General features: G+C 47.1%; 1 protein-coding gene and 2 long non-coding RNA genes across 4 annotated transcripts; 1 reads left to right on the top strand and 2 right to left on the bottom strand.

Moving 5' to 3' along the window:
* Positions 1-2,405: 2,405 nt before the first annotated feature.
* Gm31966 lies at positions 2,406-5,981 on the bottom strand. Of its 2 annotated transcripts, XR_003946806.1 has the most exons (4): positions 5,240-5,981; positions 3,956-4,009; positions 3,701-3,846; positions 2,406-3,046 (listed from the first exon to the last, which is right to left on the bottom strand). It is a non-coding gene; the product is annotated as a predicted gene, 31966 (long non-coding RNA). The 2 variants fall into 2 exon arrangements; XR_391645.4 differs by having other exon boundaries at positions 2,406-3,846.
* A 174-nt stretch (positions 5,982-6,155) lies between these two features.
* Arpin (actin-related protein 2/3 complex inhibitor) lies at positions 6,156-16,061 on the top strand. The gene is made up of 6 exons (NM_027420.4): positions 6,156-6,267; positions 9,542-9,617; positions 11,715-11,847; positions 13,042-13,248; positions 13,631-13,794; positions 14,570-16,061. The coding sequence occupies exons 1-6, from the start codon at positions 6,176-6,178 to the stop codon at positions 14,576-14,578; spliced, it is 681 nt and encodes a 226-aa protein (NP_081696.1). The 5' UTR covers positions 6,156-6,175; the 3' UTR covers positions 14,579-16,061.
* 5430400D12Rik lies at positions 15,143-20,771 on the bottom strand. The gene is made up of 2 exons (XR_003946805.1): positions 20,481-20,771; positions 15,143-20,371 (listed from the first exon to the last, which is right to left on the bottom strand). It is a non-coding gene; the product is annotated as an RIKEN cDNA 5430400D12 gene (long non-coding RNA).

Below are 20,771 nucleotides of genomic sequence, written 5' to 3'. Positions count from 1 at the left end.
TATGAGTCTGTGTGAGTAAAAACCACCTGTGTGCAGGTATCAGGGCCAGAAGAGGGAATCAGATTCTGTGGAGCCAGAGTTACAGGTAGTTATGAGCTGCCCTACATGGGTTCTGGGAACTGAACTCTGGTCCTCTGGAATAGTAGCAAGGGCTTAACACTCAACTATTTTGCCAGCCCCATAGCGTCTCCTTTTAGTGGCACATCAGTTTTATCCCCTTAGCTATAAAGATTTTGGTTGTTTTGTTCTCTCCCCTCTCCCCTTCCCCTCTTCCCACTCCCCTCCCCCACCCCCCATCTCTCTCATGCACAGTATCCCATGAATCCCAAGCTGGCTTTTAACTCACTATTGAGTTCAAAGTTCAAAACTAGTTGGGGATGACTTTCAAGTCTTGCTGGGCTCACAAAGTACACCATCTTGCCTGGCTATGTTTTCCAGTGTACCTAGCTGCCTATGACATCCTTACAGCCATAGGTGATTCTGTCTGCCTAGCCCAGCAGGCGTCAAGCTCTGCTAGGGCTTGGCATCCTGGTCCAGATGCCTCATTCCATGACAGCAAATATCCTCATCCGCCACAAAGGCTATCTCAGAGAGATATGACAGACTTTAAGGCTTCTAGATCCTCCTGAATGAGGCCGGTGGGGGAGACCTCTTAGGTCTTACAGAGTAAATCCACTGTAGCACTCATCAGAACCACTTCCCCAAGATGGTGTCAGAGAAACTCTGAAAGTTCACACTGGTCTTCACATTCTAGGATTTGGGCTTGGCCACCCAATGCCTCCAGCCCCCGTGTCAGTGGGAGGTGGAGAGTAGGGGGGTAGAGCTGCCCTTTATCATACTCTCGAGTGTGATAGTTCTAGAAAGGCTGCTCCTTTGGCAGCTTTGTGTCCCTTACCACCAGATGCTGACCTGACTCTCCTCAAGGCTTCCAGACACCAACACTGGCTGTTAGCTACACTGCGAATGTCACTTTCTTCTTCCTTTTCTTCTTCTTTTCTCTCCCCATTCCCAAGGTTCTATATTGATACTAAAAGCTGGTTTATGAGCTAGCAATGTAGCTCAAGTGGTAGATAAAGTGCCTGTAGAGCAGGCACCAAGTGCTGGGGGTTCACCTTCAATCCTAGCATTTGGAAGGCAAATTCAGGTAGATCTCTGTGAGTTCGAGGCCAGCCTAGTCTATATAGAGCAAGTACCAGGACAGCCAGGGCTAGCTACACAGAGAAACTCTGTCCTGGAAAACAAAACAAAACAAAATAAAATAAAAAACCCACAACAACAACAACAACAACAAAGATATATCTCTGGCTGGCATGGTACTCACCATTATGTCAGGCTGATCTTGAGCTCAGGGCAATCCTCCTGCCTCAGGCTTCTAAGTGCTGAGATTATGGGTGTTGGGGAGCACACTTGGCCTTTAGTTATTATTTTAGAGACAGTATTGTAAAACCATTTTCTCTGATTCATATTTTCCCTCTGGAACAAGAAGACAGCTCCTGACAGACAAGAAGCTAATGAAATTTATAAGGCTCAGGAAGCCAGGAAAGTTACAGGTTTCCCAAGGCTCCTTTGCAAGTGTATCTAATCAGTAAGCAATTGCTAAGGGAGAGGAGACTCTCTGGTGGAGCTGACTGCAAACTGGACAGGACACTCCAGGGACACAGTGTCACCCATGCTGGAGTGGGCTTTTCAGAGATGCAGTTATTTTGAGTCATCCACACTCCTATAAGCAATTCCAATACATTCACAGATTCACCAAGTTAGGCTTGGACAGAATCTTTTTTTGGCCTGACATTGGTGTCTCTCTAGGAAAAAGTCACACAGTACAGGGTCTCATCATATTGCTCAGGCTGACCTTAAGCTCCTGGCCTCAACCAATCTTCCTGCCTGGCTCAGTCAATGTTGTATTGCTGTGAAGAGACACCATGACCTCGGCAATTCTTATAAAAGAAAAGGATTTCATTGGGTCTGGCTTAGAGTTCAGAGGTTCAGTCCATTATCATCATGGTGGGGAACTTGGTGGCACACAGGTGTACATGGTGGCTGAGAGTTCCACATCTGGATCTATAGGCAGCAGGAAGAGAGTAGGCCACAGGGGCCTGGCTTGAGCTTCTGAAGCCTCAAAGTCCACCCCCAGTGACACACTTTCCTCTGTAAGGCCACACCTCCTCCATCCTCCAAGGAGGCTACAGTCCTAATCCTTTCAAAAAATGTCACTCCCTATGAGCCTATGGGGGTCATCTTCTTTTTTTTTTTTCTTTTCTTTTCTTTTTGTTTTTGTTTTTTGTTTTTTTATTATTTTTGAGACAGGGTCTCTCTGTGTAGTCCTGACTGTCCTGGAACTCACTTTGTAGACCAGGCTGGCCTCGAACTCAGAAATCTGCCTGCCTCTGCCTCCCGAGTGCTGGGATTAAAGGTGTGTACCACCACTGCCTGGAGGGGGTCATTTTCATTCCAACCATCTCACTGCCTGAGCCTCTTCAGTAGCTGGGTTGTATGCTTAGCTAAAGCCTTAGACATTTTGATGCCATTTCATACCAAGGGCTATTACTCACCACGAGGACTATTGTTCCTGATAGCATCAGAACAGGAAGCAATCCAGTTCTATATCCTCTTCTGAGGGTTTCCTTCCAGGGACCATCTCAAGAGAAAAGTGTGGTGCAACGGCCACAGGTTGAGATGGGCTTCATTGTTTTTTTGTGAAATCAATTTGTCACTGTAGAGAGTGGGACGGGCCTGGAGGAACCTGAGGCTGAGAGACATCGAAGTGACATTAAGCGTTGCCTGATCCAAGGCATATGATAGATTTTCTTTCCAGAGCAGGCTTTCCCATTTGCATTTATTGATGGCCCGTTGATGGATGGGTCTGGCCCTCCTTCTGGCATCTTATTTCATGTTAGGTTCGCTCTCCCTCTCCAGTGCGTCCTTTGTTTTCTCTCCGATGCTCCGGGGTGTGCATGTGTGTTTTCTTCAGTCTATTTCACTGCACTGGTGGCAATTTAGCACGCTACTTCTTCTGGAACCACCAGACACACCGTCAGTATGAGACCTGTCAGATATGCTAAGCTGTGACCCGACGCATGAATGTGCTCCTGTATGTTCGTCTCCAAATAGACCTTGACAAAGTCTATTTTCTTCAGGGAAGGCATGGGGGGTGGGGGGGGGGAGGAGTCCATATTGGTGTGTTGTAATTACATGCATTGCTTTAGAAAAAAAAAAACACTCCTGAGAGAATTTCAATTTTTGACGAGGGTTAATGCAAAACAAATCTTTCATTCATGATTTTACCTGCCTGCTGACTAGAAGAAATTTCTACACATGAGCTACCTTTTTATTTTTGTAAGTTAAAAAAAAAGATTTGTTCGTTTTTACATGTATGTCTGTGCACCATATACATGCCTTGTACCCATAGAGGTCAGAAAAGAGAGTCAGGTCCCTGGAATTGAAATTAGAGATGGCTGTGAGCTTCAGTGTGAGTTCTGGGGATCAAACCTGGGCCGTCTGGATGAACAGCCAGTGCTTGGAGTCACTGAGCCATCTCTTCAGTTCCTGTTGTCCTTTCTTAAAATATGACCTCACTCTGTAGCCCAGGCTATCCAGAGGCTCGCTAGGTACCCCAGGCTGGCTTTGAAACTGTAGTAATGCCCTGGCCTCAGCCTTCTAAGTCTGGAATCACAGGCATGTGCCACCACACCCTGCTCACCTTTCACCTTTCTCCTTTCTTACACTGTTCTTTGTCAGTTCCTCACAGAGGCTCAGTACCAGAATTGGAGGACATTTCTCTGCTATGATCTTTTTCTTTTTCCTTGTGATCTCTGCTTTGCTCCTTGGTGTCATTTGCTTTGTGTCCTGCAGCAGATAAATGGGCACAAGTACAGGAGGTGACTGATGACAGCTTTGGTAGACAAGAATAGAGAGAGCCCATGCTGTCAGCTCCATCGACCCTCGTCAGACTCACCTGGTCTCACTCTCTCATCACCTGGAAAGGTGATGGGCAGAAGAAGAATCCTGGCTGAAAAAGAAATAATGGTCTTTATTTTAAAATGTGACAAACTGCCCGGCCTGGTGGCACACACTTTTAATCCCAACACTCGAGGGGCAGAGGAAGGTGAATCTCTATGAGTTCCAGGCCAGCCTGGTCTACATAGTAAGTTCCAGGCTGGCCAAGGCTATTTAGTGAGACCTTGTCTCCAAACAAAAGACAACAACAAGAACAGCAAAACCAACCAACCAACCAATCAAAAAACAAAACAAACAAACAAACAAACAAAACCTAGAAACCACCATCAACACAAACAAATAACTCCCCCACCCCCACCCCATACATGACTAGTGGCTGAGGAAGTGAATTTTAATGTGCAAATTTACTTTTATTATTGTTTGGGAATTTTGAGGCAGACTCTCACAATGTAGCCCTGCTAGCCTGGTACCCACTATATAGTTCAAGCTTGTAAGCACTGGGATTACAGGCGTGGAGCCCTGTGACCAGCAAAGGAGAAGCCCTTTTTCTATATTATTTAGATTCTATCATCTATGGTTTAGACTGGGTATGCAGCTCCCTGGTTGAACACTTGTCTGGTGTTCACAAACACCCTGGGTTCTATTTTCGGCACTGTTAAAATACAATTTAAGTAGCTACGTATAGCGTCCACAGAGGGCATTGCACATTTAGAGCCTGTGCGAAGGGGCAGTGACCCAGGAAAGGGACAGAAGAGGAAGGAGGCAGAGGAGTCAGGTGCCTATGAGCCTAGGACTTGCCAGAGGACACAGAGGACAGTCCTCCCCAGAGGATTGTTGTCCTTCTTTCTGGGAATTACAGAGCTGCCTGACAGGTCCAACATAGGCTGGGGTTGACTAGTCACAGACATCCTGTCTAGGGTCTGTTACATTTTTAGGGATCCACAAAACTATATTTTTGGAGCTGAGGATGTGGCTTGAGAAGACTGTTTGCCTAACGTTCATAAAGTCCTGGATTGAACCCCCAGTACCAAATAATCCAGGTGCAGTGGGTGGCCCACACCTGTAATCCTGGTTCTTGGGGAAGTATTGTAAGGAGAAAGGGGTTTGAAGTTATCCTTGGCTACATAGCGAGTTCAAAGCCAGCCTGAGATACATAAAATAATGTCTTAAAAATATTTATATTTTGTTAAAAGAGGAAGGACCCTTAAAAATAAAGTGTCTGAGACCATTCTGTGGTGATACTATGTGGGAGAGAGAGCTCCTTCCAAAGCTAACAACTCACCCTGGACTCTCGGGTATCTTCATTGTGGCTGAGGCAGGGGCACACCTGGCACAACAGAATGTGGCCACCTGCGCCAGAATTTGGCACAAAGGAGCCAATAAAACAAGACGATTTCCCAATGATTTCCGGGTCGGAGGAGATTCCCGGGTGCAGGCTGAGAATAAAAGGCTTGCAGACACTCTGGAGCAAAGGGCACTGTGGGGCTAGAGAAGCGATCGATCCATCCGAATCCTTGAGAAGTGTGAGACAAAGTAATGAATGCTATGTCCACGAGACTAGGAGAGGGAGAGTTCTATCTTTACAAACCATTAGACACGTTTCTTTCTATTTTTGCTGAGCAAGAAGCGTAGGCTCATTAAAGGTTGAGGAACTTGCTGGGATTGCAGAGATTGAGGTTTCCCTTGCTGCAGATCTGACCTATCCCTACTCCGTCACACATTCTGGGAACTCCCCTAAGCCATTGCGGAACCACGGGGAGGTCCAAAAGGGCAGAGTCCATGGAGACCGCTCTGTGGTTCCTCGTTGCTGTCCCGTCTTCTCCCTTCCTGCTCCCTGAGAAAATGTCCTACCAGAACAGATCCCAAGAAAGATCTACTTTCCTAAGCTTCAAGGCCGCTTTTTTGTATATTGATGTGTTTTGAGACAGAATCTCTGTATAGTACAGATGGGGACCGAACTCTCGATCTTTCTGTCTTAGTCTATAAGGACATGAAGGACAGTGGTCATTCCAAAAGCCCCCTGTTACTGCACGAGGTCTGGCTGTCAGGAATGAGGCTCGGCCCCTTTAAGTCCCAACTGGGAACGCCTCGGACTAGCTTCCCGGATCTGTTAACCCGGGAAGCTGGTGCTGCAGCGACCTCCAAGCTCCTGTCCCCGAGGTGCCCCGCCCTACGCGCCGGTTGCTTCCTGGAGCCACAGGGCCTCGGCGTGGGGAAAATGAGCCGCATCTACCAGGATAGCGCCCTCCGCAACAAGGCCGTGCAGAGCGCGCGCCTGCCGGGAACCTGGGACCCTGCCACCCACCAAGGGTAGGATGTGCTCTGTCCATCCGGTTGCTGGCCAGAGATGGGTTGCACTTTCTTCCGCGGCTGACCAGGGGTGGGTTGTACTCTGTCCACCGGGCCAGGGACTCCGCTACTGGCCAGAGGTGGGCTGTGCTTCCCTCCCCTTCCCACATTGTTAGCCAGATGTGGACTGGGCAAGGGAACTGCCAGGATTGGCTGAGTCGGGGCCCTGGCCCCTACTATGGCCAGCCGTAGTGGCCTGGGAGCATCCCTGGGGCCTGGGCTCCCTGGAGCATCCCTGAGGCCTCTGTCGAACTCAAGATCTGAGTCCTGCTCAAAGATTGATGGGGGTTGGGGGTGTAGGGGACACTGGGGAGAGAAACTGGGGTTGCCAAAACCACCCCAGGCATCCAGCTGGCTCTTCCCAAGGTCCCTGGCCAACACACGCTGGGAAGACAGATAAACTTGAAATTCCCGCCTGCAAGAATATCCACTGGAGGGATGCCCAGACTCCCAAATGGAACTACAGAGGCGGTGCTGGGGTTCCCACTGACCTCCGTCTTTTCCCCACACCAGGGCTCTAAACTCTAGCCATCTGTCACACTGCATCACTGGTGACCAGTTTGTGGTGTGGCAGGAACAATAGAGGGAGGGTGGGAATATCCGGAGGGTAATAAGCAGGATGGACAATTTCATTTACAGTCAGAAACAACAAGAATTATTCTACATGAAAGAAGCCAGGCCCAGAAAACCAAAATATCGCGTCATCTAGGAAGTGGAATCTAAAGTCCAACTCATAAGGTCTCCAGTGGAGCAGGTTCAGTCAAAGGGGGAATAAGTTCTGAGGATATAATGTATACATAAATTTGGTGGTGTGAGTCATTATGCAATGTGTACATATCAAGTTTTCTTGATAAATGCCTTCGATATAACCTGTCTTTGTCAGTTAAATATTTTTGGAAATAATTTAAGAGTAATTAGAGGCAAGGAATCCTGACCCAGCCCTCTTCCACAGTCTGTCTTCTTAGACCCACCCTTTTCCCCAGGTTAATGGTTTCAAAGTGGAAAGTCCCCAGGTCCCCAGGTCCCAGGTTCCCCTTTTATAGAATGATAAGGAGCCAGTTCTGGTTCTGGTTCCACTCTGTGTGGGATGCCGTGATTTTGGGCTAATTCCCACATCTCAGAGTCTCTAATTTCCAGCTGTCTGGTGACAATAGCCATCTCCTTGATGACCATGTAGGTATGAATGGGAACAGGAGCATGGAGGTTCTTTAAAGTGGGCAAAGCCACGTCTCACCAGAGGACCTGGGTTCCATTCTTGGCACCCGCAGCAGGGGACTCAAAACTGCTTGTAAGTCCAGCTGTTGGGGATTTGGTTCCTTCTCTGGACTCCACAGGCACCAGTACACACCAGTATACATGCTTATACTCACACAGTCACACATACTTCCACATAAATAAAAAATAATAAAAGCACCCAGGTGTGGTGGCTCACAACCTTAATCCCAGTACTTGGAAGGCAGAGGCAGGTTGGTCTCTGAGTTCAAAGCAGTTTGGTTTACTTAGTGAGTTCCAGGACAGCTAGAGATACATAGGGAAATCTTGTCTTTAAAAAAAGGGGGAGAGGGGCGCTGGAGAGATGGCTCAGCAGTTAAGAGCACTGACTGCTCTTCTGAAGGTCCTGAGTTCAAATCCCAGCAACCATATGGTGGCTCACAACCACCTGTGATGAGATCTGATGCCCTCTTCTGGAATGTCTGAAGACAGCAACAGTGTACTTATATATAATAAATAAATAAATCTTAAAAAAAGGGGGGGGGGAATGAAAAAGGAAACCTGATTTATTGTACCAAAGACACTTGCTCAGGTTGGGGTCTGGGAATTACCACTCAAACCATACATACACCAACCTTAGTTAAGCAAGAACAGTTTATTGAACACCCATCATAATACTGGACGTCCAGGTCCACAGGAAGGAAAAACCTACCAGTCTGTCCTCAGGGCAGGCTTTTTATAGGAAAAAACAGGTTCAAAAGTTTTAAGGCAAGCCGGGCAGTGGTGGCGCATGCCTTTAATCCCAGCACTCAGGAGGCAGAGGCAGGAGGATTTTTGAGTTTGAGGTCATCCTGGTCTACAGAGTGAGTTCCAGGACAGCCAGGACTACACAGTCTAGAAACCCTGTCTCGAAAAACAAACAAACAAACAAACAAACAAACAAACAAAAGTTTGAAGGCAAGCAGTGAAGTGGTACAACATTTTTTTTTTTTTTTTTTTAGACAGGGTTTCTCTGTGTAGCCCTGGCTGTCCTGGAACTCACTTTGTAGACCAGGCTGGTCTCGAACTCAGAAATTCGCCTGCCTCTGTCTCCCGAGTGCTGGGATTAAAGGTGTGCGCCACCACTGCCCGGCATGGTACAACATTTTTGGCTAACATGACAAACTATTATCAGTCAGCCTTTAAGCTGATTGGTCCTGAGTGAGGTGAGAGGGTGGTGGACAGGTGGTGAACAGGGGAATTTCAGAACATTGAGATAACAGAGGACAAATGATTCAGCCTGAACTTTTTGGCTTATTAGTAACATTCTTTAGTGTCAGCTATGGATAATTACTTCTGAGAAATAAGAGTCTAGGAATCTGAACTTAATTTCACCTTAAGAGCAAAACGGAGACTGAATACAAAATGGTTATAGTTATGTTAAAAGGAACAGGCCTCAACACTCCCAAATTTGCTTAACTAAAAGTGTAGGACCATTTATTTATTTACAGCATTTTTGCTATGTATTAAAGGCTTGGCTTGAACTCACAGTGTCACCCAGGCTAGGCTTGAGCTCAGAGCAATCCTCCTTTCCTAGTGCAGGGGTTACAGATGTGCGTTGTCAAACCCAGCTGTAAAAAAATGCTTTACGTTTAGTCAGTGCTTCATAGTTTACACTTACCTTTGCGTTCATGACCTCAGGCTAGCCCAGCACCAGAGGAACACAGCGAGGCAGCTGTTTGCTCCTCCTTTGTGGGTGAGAATCCTGAGGGGTTGGTCATAATGATTTCTGAGGTATCTGTGGTGGTAGGGAGGCATCTCTTGGCCTTGGCATAGAACCTTCTCTTGGGAAGGTTCTTTGAAGCAATAGAGGAATGATGGTGGAAGCAGAGTGTGGTTCCTTTTTCCAGGCCTTCTCAGAGACAGGTGACAAGGAGACAGGGGTAAGACTTGTTTCTGTCTCAGCGCAGATTCTCACCCAGGCCGTTGAATCCGAGGGTGGCTTTCTTGAGGACTCACAATGAGCATCCTTTCTCATCCCCAGGGGAAATGGCATCTTGCTGGAGGGGGAGCTCGTGGATGTATCTCGGCACAGCATCTTGGATGCCCATGGCAGGAAGGTGAGGCCGTATCCTGGTTGGCCCTCCCAGGGTCTCCTCCCTCACCCACATGATATCTCCTTGTGCTGGGTTAAGATCCGTTACTGAGGTCACAGAACAGATTGCTACAGCCAAGCAGGACTGGTAAAAGGGGGACTTACAGAGCCTTGCAGTGGGTAGCAGACAGATGAGAGGGACTACATGGTTCTTGCAAGAAGAACCTCTGCTACGACTGAAAAGACAGACAGGCCCCCAAACCCAGTCTAGCCTGAATATACAGAGCTCATGTTGACATCCGGGGTAGCCGCTCCTGTACAACCTTCTGTCTGTGCTTCACAGCCTCTTCAGGATGTGTTCCTAGCCCACACAGTCCAGGTGTCCATGGGCACTCACAGCGGTCAACCTGTACCAGCCCACATCCCTTCTGGGTCCTTTCAGACAGCCTCTTCTAGCGCTGACCACACTGTCTCCTGGGTCCTTGGTCTCTAAATCTCAGCTTAGCATCAGGCCCTCCCAAGGTGGGCTGAGGCCGGATTCTTCATTCAGCCTTGTCCGTCTGTCTGTCTATGTATCTATGTATCTATGTATCTATGTATCTATCTATGTATCTATCTATGTATCTATCTATGTATCTATCTATGTATCTATCTATCTATCTATCTATCTATCTATCTATCTATCTATCTATGTATCTATCTATCTATCTATCTATCTATCTATCTATCTATCTATCTATCTATCTATCTATGTATGTATCTATCTATCTATGTATCTATGTATCTATGTATCTATCTATCTATGTATCTATCTATCTATCTATCTATCTATCTATCTATCTATCTATCTATCTATCTATCTATCTATGTATGTATCTATCTATCTATCTATCTATCTATCTATCTATCTATCTATCTATGTATCTATCTATCTATGTATCTATGTATCTATCTATGTATCTATCTATCTATGTATCTATCTATCTATCTATCTATCTATCTATCTATCTATGTATCTATCTATCTATGTATCTATGTATCTATGTATCTATGTATCTATGTATCTATGTATCTATCTATCTATGTATCTATCTATCTATCTATCTATCTATCTATCTATCTATCTATCCATCCATCTATCTGTCTGTCTATCTATCTATGTATCTATATATGTATCTATCTATGTATCTATCTATCTGAGATCTGAGACAGGGGTTTCTCTATGTAGCCCTGGCTGTCCTGGAACACCACTTCTAGAGCAGGCTGGCCTTGACCTTAAGAGCTCCTCCTCCCTCTGCTGGGATTATAGGTGTGCACCATCATGCTTCAGTATATGCATTTGTGTTATACTCCATGAGAGTAGTCATGCTACTGGCTGGTCGTTTTCATGCCCAGAGATCTTGCCACAACTCTCTGCTCTTTAGATTGCAAGTTGTAGGGGGACACAGCGATCTGGAGTCTCCACCCAGCCTGCCCAGGAGAGCTGTACCAAGCTGGTCTGCCTCAGCTGGCCTGGTGCAGGCAGGTGTTCACCTAGACCCTTTCCAAATGTGTCTCTTGTGCCCTTAACTCTCAACGATACATACGGCAGAAGCCATGTCCTCTTCCATTTTGTCACTGGTTCCTTGTAATGTCCCTGAAAGGACATGTCATGCTATTCCAAGAAAGGTGAAACTGAGGCATACAGAGCTTGGAGTGATTTGCCCACTGCTGTGTCTGTGGGAGTAGCAAGGTGACTGCCCTCCTTGAGGTCATGGCCTTTCTGAGGCTTGCTGGCAACTTCAATCCTGCCTTGTGGCCTGTAGGGACCTTGGTACTTGGATTAAAGTCACAGGCCATTGGCTGTGTGGAAGCCTTGGAGTCGGGCCTTTTGTTGTCCTGCTATGGCTTTTGTAGCATGCTCTATGTGACTCTAGTAAGTATAAAGATGGGTAAAATGAACAAGTATTTAAACGAGGCATCTGTCCAGCCTATGCAGCAGGGTAGCGCCAGGGATGGGATTCTGGAGCCGAGGGTGAGATGGGCAGAGGCTGCAGGGAGAGCCTGGGCTATGTGTTTTGGGTATGCTGGGATTTGGGTAGGGAGTGAAGGAGTCCCCTCACCCTTTCTTTGCCTCATCCAGGAGCGCTACTATGTGCTGTATATCCAGCCCAGCTGTATCCACAGGCGTAAGTTTGACCCCAAGGGAAATGAAATTGAGCCCAACTTCAGTGCCACCAGGAAGGTGAACACAGGCTTCCTCATGTCATCTTACAGTAGGTATCCTGGGCTCTTCCTTTTCTAACAGCCTTCCAAGAGGCTGTTAGACTGACTTGTTTGTCTCCTGAGGTCCTTGACAGTGGATTCTTAGCATAACTTGGCTTTGACGATGTTTCTGGCTTGAGCATCCCTTGTTGGATTTCTTCCCTCGAGGCCCTCAGAATTCCCCAGTGTCCCATCTTAGCCCTGGGAGCCAGGCTGGCATTCCTCCTTTTTTTTTTTTTTTTTTTTTTTTGGTTTTTCGAGACAGGGTTTCTCTGTATAGCCCTGGCTGTCCTGGAACTCACTCTGTAGACCAGGCTGCAGGCTGGCATTCCTAATGGCTTCCATCTCCTGAAGTCTGGCAGAATCATTCCCAGGCTTGGCTTCCGGCTCCGACTATCACTGTGCGGGGAGCAGGCCAGGTCCCAGCAGTCTCTCTCGGTTCTCCTACTGGATGTTTGCTTTTTGGCTCTCAGTCTATCTGTGAAGCATATTAGTTACTTTTCTTGTTGCTACGACAAAATGCCTGACAAACCAACTTTAAAGAAGAAAGGGTTTATGTGACTTCCACAGCAGGAAGTCAGACAAGCCCTGGGAACACTGTGCTGGGCGCAGTGGTATTCATGTAAGCTTTCAGCAACCTTATGGATGGCTATGTCTTGGTAAGCCCCACCACCTGCAGGCTTACCACTTGACTTCCTCCCTGAGCTCCTGGGAGTTGCCAGGGCTAGCCTGGAGTAGGCCAGTAGAGGGTGCTGACCACAGGCTGGCTGCTGGATCTAGAACAGAGTCTCAGTGGGAAGGCAGTGGGTGTTTGAATGCTGCCCCAGCTAAGTCTTGGTTTCTCTCACCACTGAAATGGGAATAACGAAAGCAGAGACCCCTGCTGAGAGTGGCTGGAAGCCAGACACTGTGCTAAATGCTCAGCTTGCTTTTTCTCTTCTTTTCTTTTTCTTTTTTTCATCTGTATTGCACACCATTTTTATCCTCATTCTCCAAGGACAAAGAGAAAGATCTCTTGTCCTAGATTGTGCCAGAATCTAGATTTACTCCAGGTAGCCTGGTTCCAGAGTCCAGGCAATGACGCCTCTGCTGTGGGATTCTCTGATGAGCCCTAGCAAGACAGATGTCCTCACCAGCTCCTGAAGATCCTCAGAGAATGTTTCTCCTCCGGGAACACTAACCCTCCTGCACCATATGCTCTACAGAGGTGGAGGCCAAGGGCGACACAGACCGGCTCACCCTGGAGGCGCTGAAGAGCCTGGTAAACAAGCCCCAGCTGCTGGAATTGACAGAGAGCCTCACCCCAGACCAGGCGGTGGCATTCTGGATGCCTGAGTCAGAGATGGAGGTCATGGAACTCGAACTGGGGACTGGAGTGCGATTAAAAACTCGGGGTGATGGTCCCTTCATAGGTGAGCAGTATGACTCGCTTTGCCTGTTCCAATAGCCTCTGGGGCCCCTGGCCACCTTTCAGAGGCTCCCCTTCTTTTGCTTAGAGTAATGGGAGAAGGCCAGGTGGGGTCTCCCATGGGACATGACCTGTGATTTTGAGATTTACTCCCAAATCTGTGGCCAACTGCTCTGGGGCAGTTGGATATAGATCCACTATATCCCAGGGTATCATCTAACTCCTTACTTCCTGTGGCTGACCCTTACTCTCTAATGGTGTGGGAGTCCCACCAAGAACCTTAGTGGTCACACCAGAGAACAACCCAGACTTAGAGGACTTAGAATGAAGGGCCGTACGCTGACTAATCTACCAGGAGAAAGGCCATTGAATTTCTCTTCTTTCAGATTCCTTAGCCAAACTGGAGCTGGGGACAGTGACCAAGTGTAATTTTGCTGGTGATGGAAAGACGGGAGCTTCCTGGACAGACAATATCATGGCCCAGAAGTCTTCAGAGAGGAACACAGCAGAGATCCGAGAGCAAGGAGACGGGGCAGAGGACGAGGAATGGGTAGGTGAAGGGGGCAGCTGTGGAACTGGCCCGGTACTGTTGTGTCTCCTGGTGGGAGTTTATACATAGAGGGTAGGGTTGAGGGCAAAGGAATAGAAGGCAAGATAAATTCCGTGTGCTTCCAGAGAGGGTGTTAGCATCAGGGAATTAACAGAGGGTGACAACCTAAGGCTTTTCTTACTGGAGGAGCTGACCTGCCCTATGGACGGACACAAAGCCCCAGAGATGTATAAAAGCAAGGGTGGGAAGAAAAGATTACAGAAGGAACCAGGGACTCTCCTTTAGTTTGGAAATATTCCTCTTGTAGTGCTACACTCATCATGGGCTGGCCCTTGAGCAACCACATGGTTTTTTTCCTCCTTAGTCTAAACTGGGAAACACTAATGTCTCCTGTGCCGAGGGTTAGCATCCTACTTAGTTTGCGGCTTTTATTTAGTTGTTCATCTGAAGTGTAGTCACCTAAAGGTTTGAATTGATACCTAAAGCCTCCAAATAGAGTAGGTAGAGCAAAGCAGCTGCAGAAAAATGGGGGATTTACCTCAGACATTGACCAAAGGTGAGAGGAGTGAGTGCGGTGGGTCTGGGCTCCCGGCTGACAAGTGGTGGGGTTGCTGGATGGGCTCTGGAGCCAGCTCTGAGGAGGTGAGGCCAAGGCAGTGGCTGAGGGTTCTCTGAATACCACAGGCCCAGACCCTCACCTGAAGATTGCCAGAAGACTGTTATGAATTCGGTCTTACTCACAGCCCTTGACTGGGCCTCTTTGTCTTGTCTCCAGGATGACTGAGGTGCCTCCTCAACTAGACCAGCATCTGGGATGGTGTCGCTGAGAAGTGGCCACACCAACTTCTGCCTTGGAGAGATCAGGCTGTCAAGCAGAATATCATTGAACACCCTCTGATGAAATCAAACCCAAGACCTCAGTACTCACCAAGGGTCTCCAGGCTATGGCTTTTGTATGTCTGTGGCCCTCATTGGATGCAAGGCTAGCTTTCCTAGATCTATCTCCAGTATTCCTTTCCCTAGGTAGCAGGCATGGACTAGATGAGTCCTCCAAGGTACACAATTGACAAAGGCTCCTTGTCTGAGTCCAGAGGGACTCAGGGGGTAAGAGCGCCGGCTCTTTCCAATCCTGCAGTTTTCTCCTTTTTTTGCTTTCTACCCTGTGCCAGCTTCTTTTTGTGCCTCTGTTCTCCTGTCCCAGTCTTCCTCTGTCTGTTCTTCCCTGTCCCACACCCAAGATACCACTTCATTATTTCTATTCAGCTCTGTGCCTCTGTGGGCTTTCCTGCCTTAGATCTCTGTCTTAGGGCTCTTACTGCTCCAATGAAACCCGACGACCCAAAGCAACTTGGGGAGGGAAGGGTTTATTTCACTCACAGATCCGTAGAACAGTTCATCACCAGTAAAGCAGTGAGAGCAGGAGCTCAAGCAGGGCAGGAACCTGGAGGCAGGAGCAGAGAGCGTGGTGTGCTGCAAACTGGCTCGCTCTGTTTGCTTTCTTCTAGAACCCAGGACCACCAGCCCAGTAATGGCATTACCTAGAATGGGCTGGGCCGGGGTACTCTAGCTTCTGTCAGGTTGACATAAAGCTAGTTATCACACACCTATCTGGCTGCTGTCCTAAAGATGCCATTTTTGGGAAGGCCTTCAGCCTTCCCAGCTGTGTCTAGCCGGTCCACAAGTCTTGACTCATTCCACTGGGCCAACTTTTTATATTTTTAAAATATTTTCTTTTTAATAAATAGTGCTGGTACTTAAACCTAGTGCTCCATGCTTGCTAGGTGAGTGATCCACCACTGTCTACACCAACAAGTCCCAGACCGTATTTTTTGGTATGACTCTTTTTGTTGTTTTGTACTTGGAGAACTTCTTAGGAGTGAGTACTCTTCGGGAAAGAATTCCTCCACACGACTGGGTTCTTGTCTCGTGTTTATGGTCTTCTAGCTGAGTCACAATCCTAGACGAGAACCCCAGTCTTAGTGTGCCCCTGCTCAGCCCTGTGACAAGATCTGGAACGGAAGTCTACACGTCTTGAGTGTGACCATGGCAGGTGTACGCATCCTGCCTGATCCTGGGAAAAAGGGTGAGGGAGGACAGGGATTACTGATCCGACTTCATGGTTCAAACTCAATGACAGATGCTTTCTGTCACCAGTACTGACAATACTGAGTTCTTCCTGATGCTAGTGCTTAAGTTAAGTACTTGGAGTAGTCTGTCACAACAACCCTATGATGTACATAGGATAAATATCCCCATTTTTGATACATAAGACTGAGGCTTTGAGGCTCTATGAATTGTATATATCGCCAGAGAAAGGAATTTGCATCCAGGCAGTCAGTTTCAAAGGCTACATTTCCTTTTTCAGAGGGAAGAGCTCATACATTACAGGTTGACCTTGAGCTTGCTGTGTTGCTGAGGATGACCTTGACCTTTGAGACTCCTGCCTTTACCTGCCCAGGGCTGGGATTACAAGCATGCATCCAAATGCCTGGTTTATGTGGTGCTGGGGCTCACACTCAGGGCTTTGGGTATACTAGGCAGGCACCCTGCCACTGAAGCTACATCCCCAGTCCTAAAGTCCACACCCCCACTCCCACATCCTCTTGTTCCTATATCCAAAAAAACTTTTTTTTTTTTTTTTTTTTTTTTCCGAGACAGGGTTTCTTTGTATAGCTCTGGCTATCCTGGAACTCACTTTGTAGACCAGGCTGGCCTCGAACTCAGAAATCTGCCTGCCTCTACCTCCCGAGTGCTGGGATTTTTTTTTTTTTTCTTTTTGAAGGAAGGTTTCAGTATATAGTCCTGGCTGGCCTTGAACTACAGAAATCTGCTTACTTCTGCTTTCTGAATGCTGGGATCAAAGTCTACATTTTTGATCACCAGACTTCTGCTTCCACATGCAAACCATGCACAAGGAAGGAAGAGAGGTTCAAGGGAGGAAGAGAGGTTCAAGCAGGTCAGACAACTAACTCTCTCAGTTCCTAAGGAGAGAAGCCAGGATTCAAGTCCAGAGCTTAGCCTCTTCCTTGTCCCCTGCCACAAAAGGTTCTTGGAAGGCAGGCGTGGTGGCACACGCCTTTAATCCCAGCACTCGGGAGGCAGAGGCAGGCAGAGGCCAGCCTGGTCTACAAAGTGAGTTCCAGGATAGCCAGAGCTAATCAGAGAAACCCTGTCTCGGGAAAAAAAAGTTTTTTGGATATAGGAGCAAGAGGATGTAGAGTCACATCGTTGGTGTCCCCGTATCTGGGGTGGCTTACAGACTAGTCCTGATGGGGCCTTACCCTTGAAGGTGGTGGGGATGTGGTTCTCCATAAGGGTAGCAGGTGAGAGATCACTGTGCTCTGGTCTGCAGCAAAGACAGAGACAGAGAGCGAGAAAAGGGCTCATGCCCAGAGGTATTTAGAGAACAGAACCAAGTCCCAGGAAAGAGGAAGGAGTCAAGGAAGATGCTCATACTCTGGTGTGCACAGTGCTGGGCTGCAGAAGGTTGTTTAGCGGTAGCCCAGCCTGAGGCCAGGCTGAGATCAGACTCCGGGGGAAGGGGAAGCCATATGTTCTGTAGAAAAGAACAGGATCTCAGAGACAGGCTGGAAGTTCATGCCTAGAATTCCTGTGCTTGGGAGGCAGAGGTATAGACAGGGTTGCCATCAGTTTGAGGCTAACTGAGCTACAGACTGAGACCCCACCACCACCACTTCACAAACCCAATACCAAAAACCACGCAAACAAAAGAACATCAAACATTGGTAAGATAGCTCCGTGAGTCAAGGTGCTTTGCCACCAAGCCTGAAGCCGAGTTCAGTCCTCAGAACTCACTTGGTGGGAGAGGGAGCCAACTCCATCAGTTGTTTGCTGACTCATGCACACAGCAGCATCTGGGCACCCCAACATACGCACGCACGCACGCAGGCAGGCATCATGCACGCATGCAAACAAAGAAAAAGTAAAAGATTTCAGGCTTAGCAGTTAGAAAAACCGAGACAAAACCCTCTTCGCAGGACAGAAAGATGGCTTGTCTCAAACTGTGTGGGGTCCGTAAATAGCTGGGAAAGACCCATATTTTCATTCTGTCCTGTTAATAATTGTTATTATCTTGGCTCTTTAACACATAATGTTTGGATGTTACTTTTCCCATTATTGTTATGTCATCACTGTCAAAACACATAGTCATGTTTTTCTTTTTTTTTTTTAATTAGGTATTTATTTCATTTACATTTCCAATGCTATCCCAAAAGTCCCCCACACGCTCCCCCACCCACCCACTCCCACTTCTTGGCCCTGGCGTTCCCCTGTACTGAGGCATATAAAATTTGCACGACCAATGGGCCTCTCTTTCCACTGATGGCCGACTAGGCCATCTTCTGATACATATGCAGCTAGAGACACGAGCTCCGGGGGGTACTGGTTAGTTCATATTGTTGTTCCTCCTATAGGGATGCAGACCCCTTCAGCAACTTGGGTACTTTCTCTAGCTCCTCCATTGGGGATAGTCATGTTTTTTGGGACTTTTGATCACAAATTCCTGGAGCTCTGCCTGTGCTGGCTTCCACAGTGCTGGGGTCAAAGGCACTTACCACCAGCCGACTCCTCACTGTATTTTTGATGGTTGAGAAACAAGATTCTGGAGTTAGATCACTGGGAATTGGCACCTGTAAAAATCTTGTTAGATTACCAAATGGTTTCCAAAAAGGGTTGTTTTGCATCTATTGGTGGTGCACGCCTTTAATCCCAGCACTCGGGAGGCAGAAGCAGGCAGATCTCTGAGTTCGAGGCCAGCCTGGTCTACAGAGTGAGTTCCAGGACAGTCAGGGCTACACAGAGAAACCCTGTCTCGAAGAAAAAAAACAAAGCCAAAACCAAAAAGGATTGTTTCAGACTGCAGTCTCAGTATCAATGGAGGAGAGAAGCAATGCCATGCTACTTTGACCAGAATTGGGGAAGAAGATTTTGAATAAATATTTGATAAAGTGAAAATTATTAAATATACTTTTATTTGCCCTTTCTTCTATTTATAGTGAAATTAAATGTTTTTCATTTCCTGTATCTACTTCTTTAAACAAAAAAGGTTTGGTTTTTGTTTTTTTTTTTGTTTTTTTTTTTGTTTAGATTTATTAGTGTGTGTGTATGGAGGTCAGAGGACAATAAGTTTGCCCTCTGATCATGTGGGTTCTGGGAATCCAGATCAGGTCATCAGGATTGGCAGCAAGCATCTTCACCTGCTGAGACAGCTCACTGGCCCCTGCGTCTTTTTCTTTTGTTACTCCCATTGAAGGATGGCTTCTAGCTTTTGCCTTTCTCCTGCCTCTGTCTCCTGAGTATCGCAGGTATGTGCTGGCATACCAGCTATAGTGCTGGAGACAGAATCCAGGGTTTTGTGTAAGCGCTCTGCCACCTGTGCTACATCTCGAGCTGTATCATTATCATACACATTTATTGCTATTAATGTTGTGTGTGAACATGAGTGCACACGTGCCACAGCAATGAGAGACAAATTTTGGAAGCCAGCTCTCTCCTCTCTTGGGTTCTGGGCATTGAATTCAGTTTGCCAGGCTTAAAGGGCAAGTGAGTTTGCCTGTGGAGCCATCTCCCAGGTCCTTACTCTGTTTTTTCCTTACCTCTTTAATCCACTGTGGCCCTAACATATATGAAAGTATGAAAAAACTAAGCTGCTTTTTCTTCAAAGTGTTAATCAGTTATCTCAATAGCACTTGTGGAATTCCTTCCTACAGCCAAACTATGATAGCCCCTACATCATATATTAAAATTATTTCATGCCAAGGGCTTGGAAAGACTACATCTCTTCCAAACGACTGGAGTTGCTCCCAGCATTCACTTCAGCTGCTTATAAACTCCAGCTCTAAGGTGGCCTCTTCTAGTCTCTGAGGGCACCTGAAGCAACATTTGGACATATACACATACAACATAATTAAAATTAAATCTTTAAAATTGTTTACCACAGACTATTGTGTTATAGTTCAATAATACTTCACCTTTTAATTATGATTTGAGGCTTGTGAGGTAAAGGCACTGCCAAGTCTGATGGCTTACATTAGATCTTTTACACAGCAAGAGAGAACTGACTCCCCAAATTGTCCTCTGATTTCCACACATGCACCGTTGCAGGCGCGTGGGTCCTCTCCAAAAAAATCCATATAAATGTAACTTTAAAACATACTTCAAATTATCCTGCTTGGTTTGATTGGTGGGCAAAGCTGGTTCCTTCTTGCTACTCTGTTTTAGAATTGTCTTTGACATTTCCGTCCAACATTTGAATCATTTTGTCCCACTTCAATGCAATAGTCATTTGAATTTTTATTTACTAAAATCCCAGGGATGTATGTGGTGGTGCAGGCTTTTAATCCCAGCATTTAGGGTCACAGAGGCAGGCGAATCTCTGAGTTCAAAGCCAGGCAGGGCGACACAGTGAGACTCCGTTTCAAAGAAAGATAACATATAAACAAACAAACGAATAACTAAATGAATAAATAAATGAGAAAAGGTGTTACCAGTTTGAGACCAACCGTTCCGTTTATGTGGGATTGGATGAGAGATCCCGTATGATGTCAACTTTCACCATCTAAAGGAGAGAATGACCGTTTGACTGGCAGACTTTTGCCTAATTCACTGCAACATAAAAGCCTAGCTTTTGCTAGTCCAAGGTTAGAAGAAGAAACACAAACACCTACTGGTCCCTCAAACTGGCGCGGCTGCTGGCAGGAATTGCCAGTCTCGATGCTTGCTGCCGACACGGTTGGCTCCAGGATGGAACCAGAATGAGGGGCTCAGTCCCAGCCAGGCTTGGATTCGTTCCCAGGCTGGCCAAGGCGACCGTGCTCCTGGGCTTCTACAGCCGTGCTCCCCAGGAAAGCGCGCCGACCTCTCAGGGTGCCAGAGCGGCAGGACACTTTAGTGCTCGGTGCCCAGGGGTACCGAGACTAAGTTTCCGGGAGCAGCTTTCAGCGGGACACCAACAGGAA

The sequence above is a fragment of the Mus musculus genome, chromosome 7 (genome assembly GCF_000001635.26).
Source record: "Mus musculus strain C57BL/6J chromosome 7, GRCm38.p6 C57BL/6J".
In the NCBI taxonomy this organism is placed as follows: Eukaryota; Metazoa; Chordata; class Mammalia; order Rodentia; family Muridae; genus Mus; species Mus musculus.
Note: the sequence above shows the minus strand (reverse complement) of the source record. Positions and strands in the feature narration are given on the sequence as shown.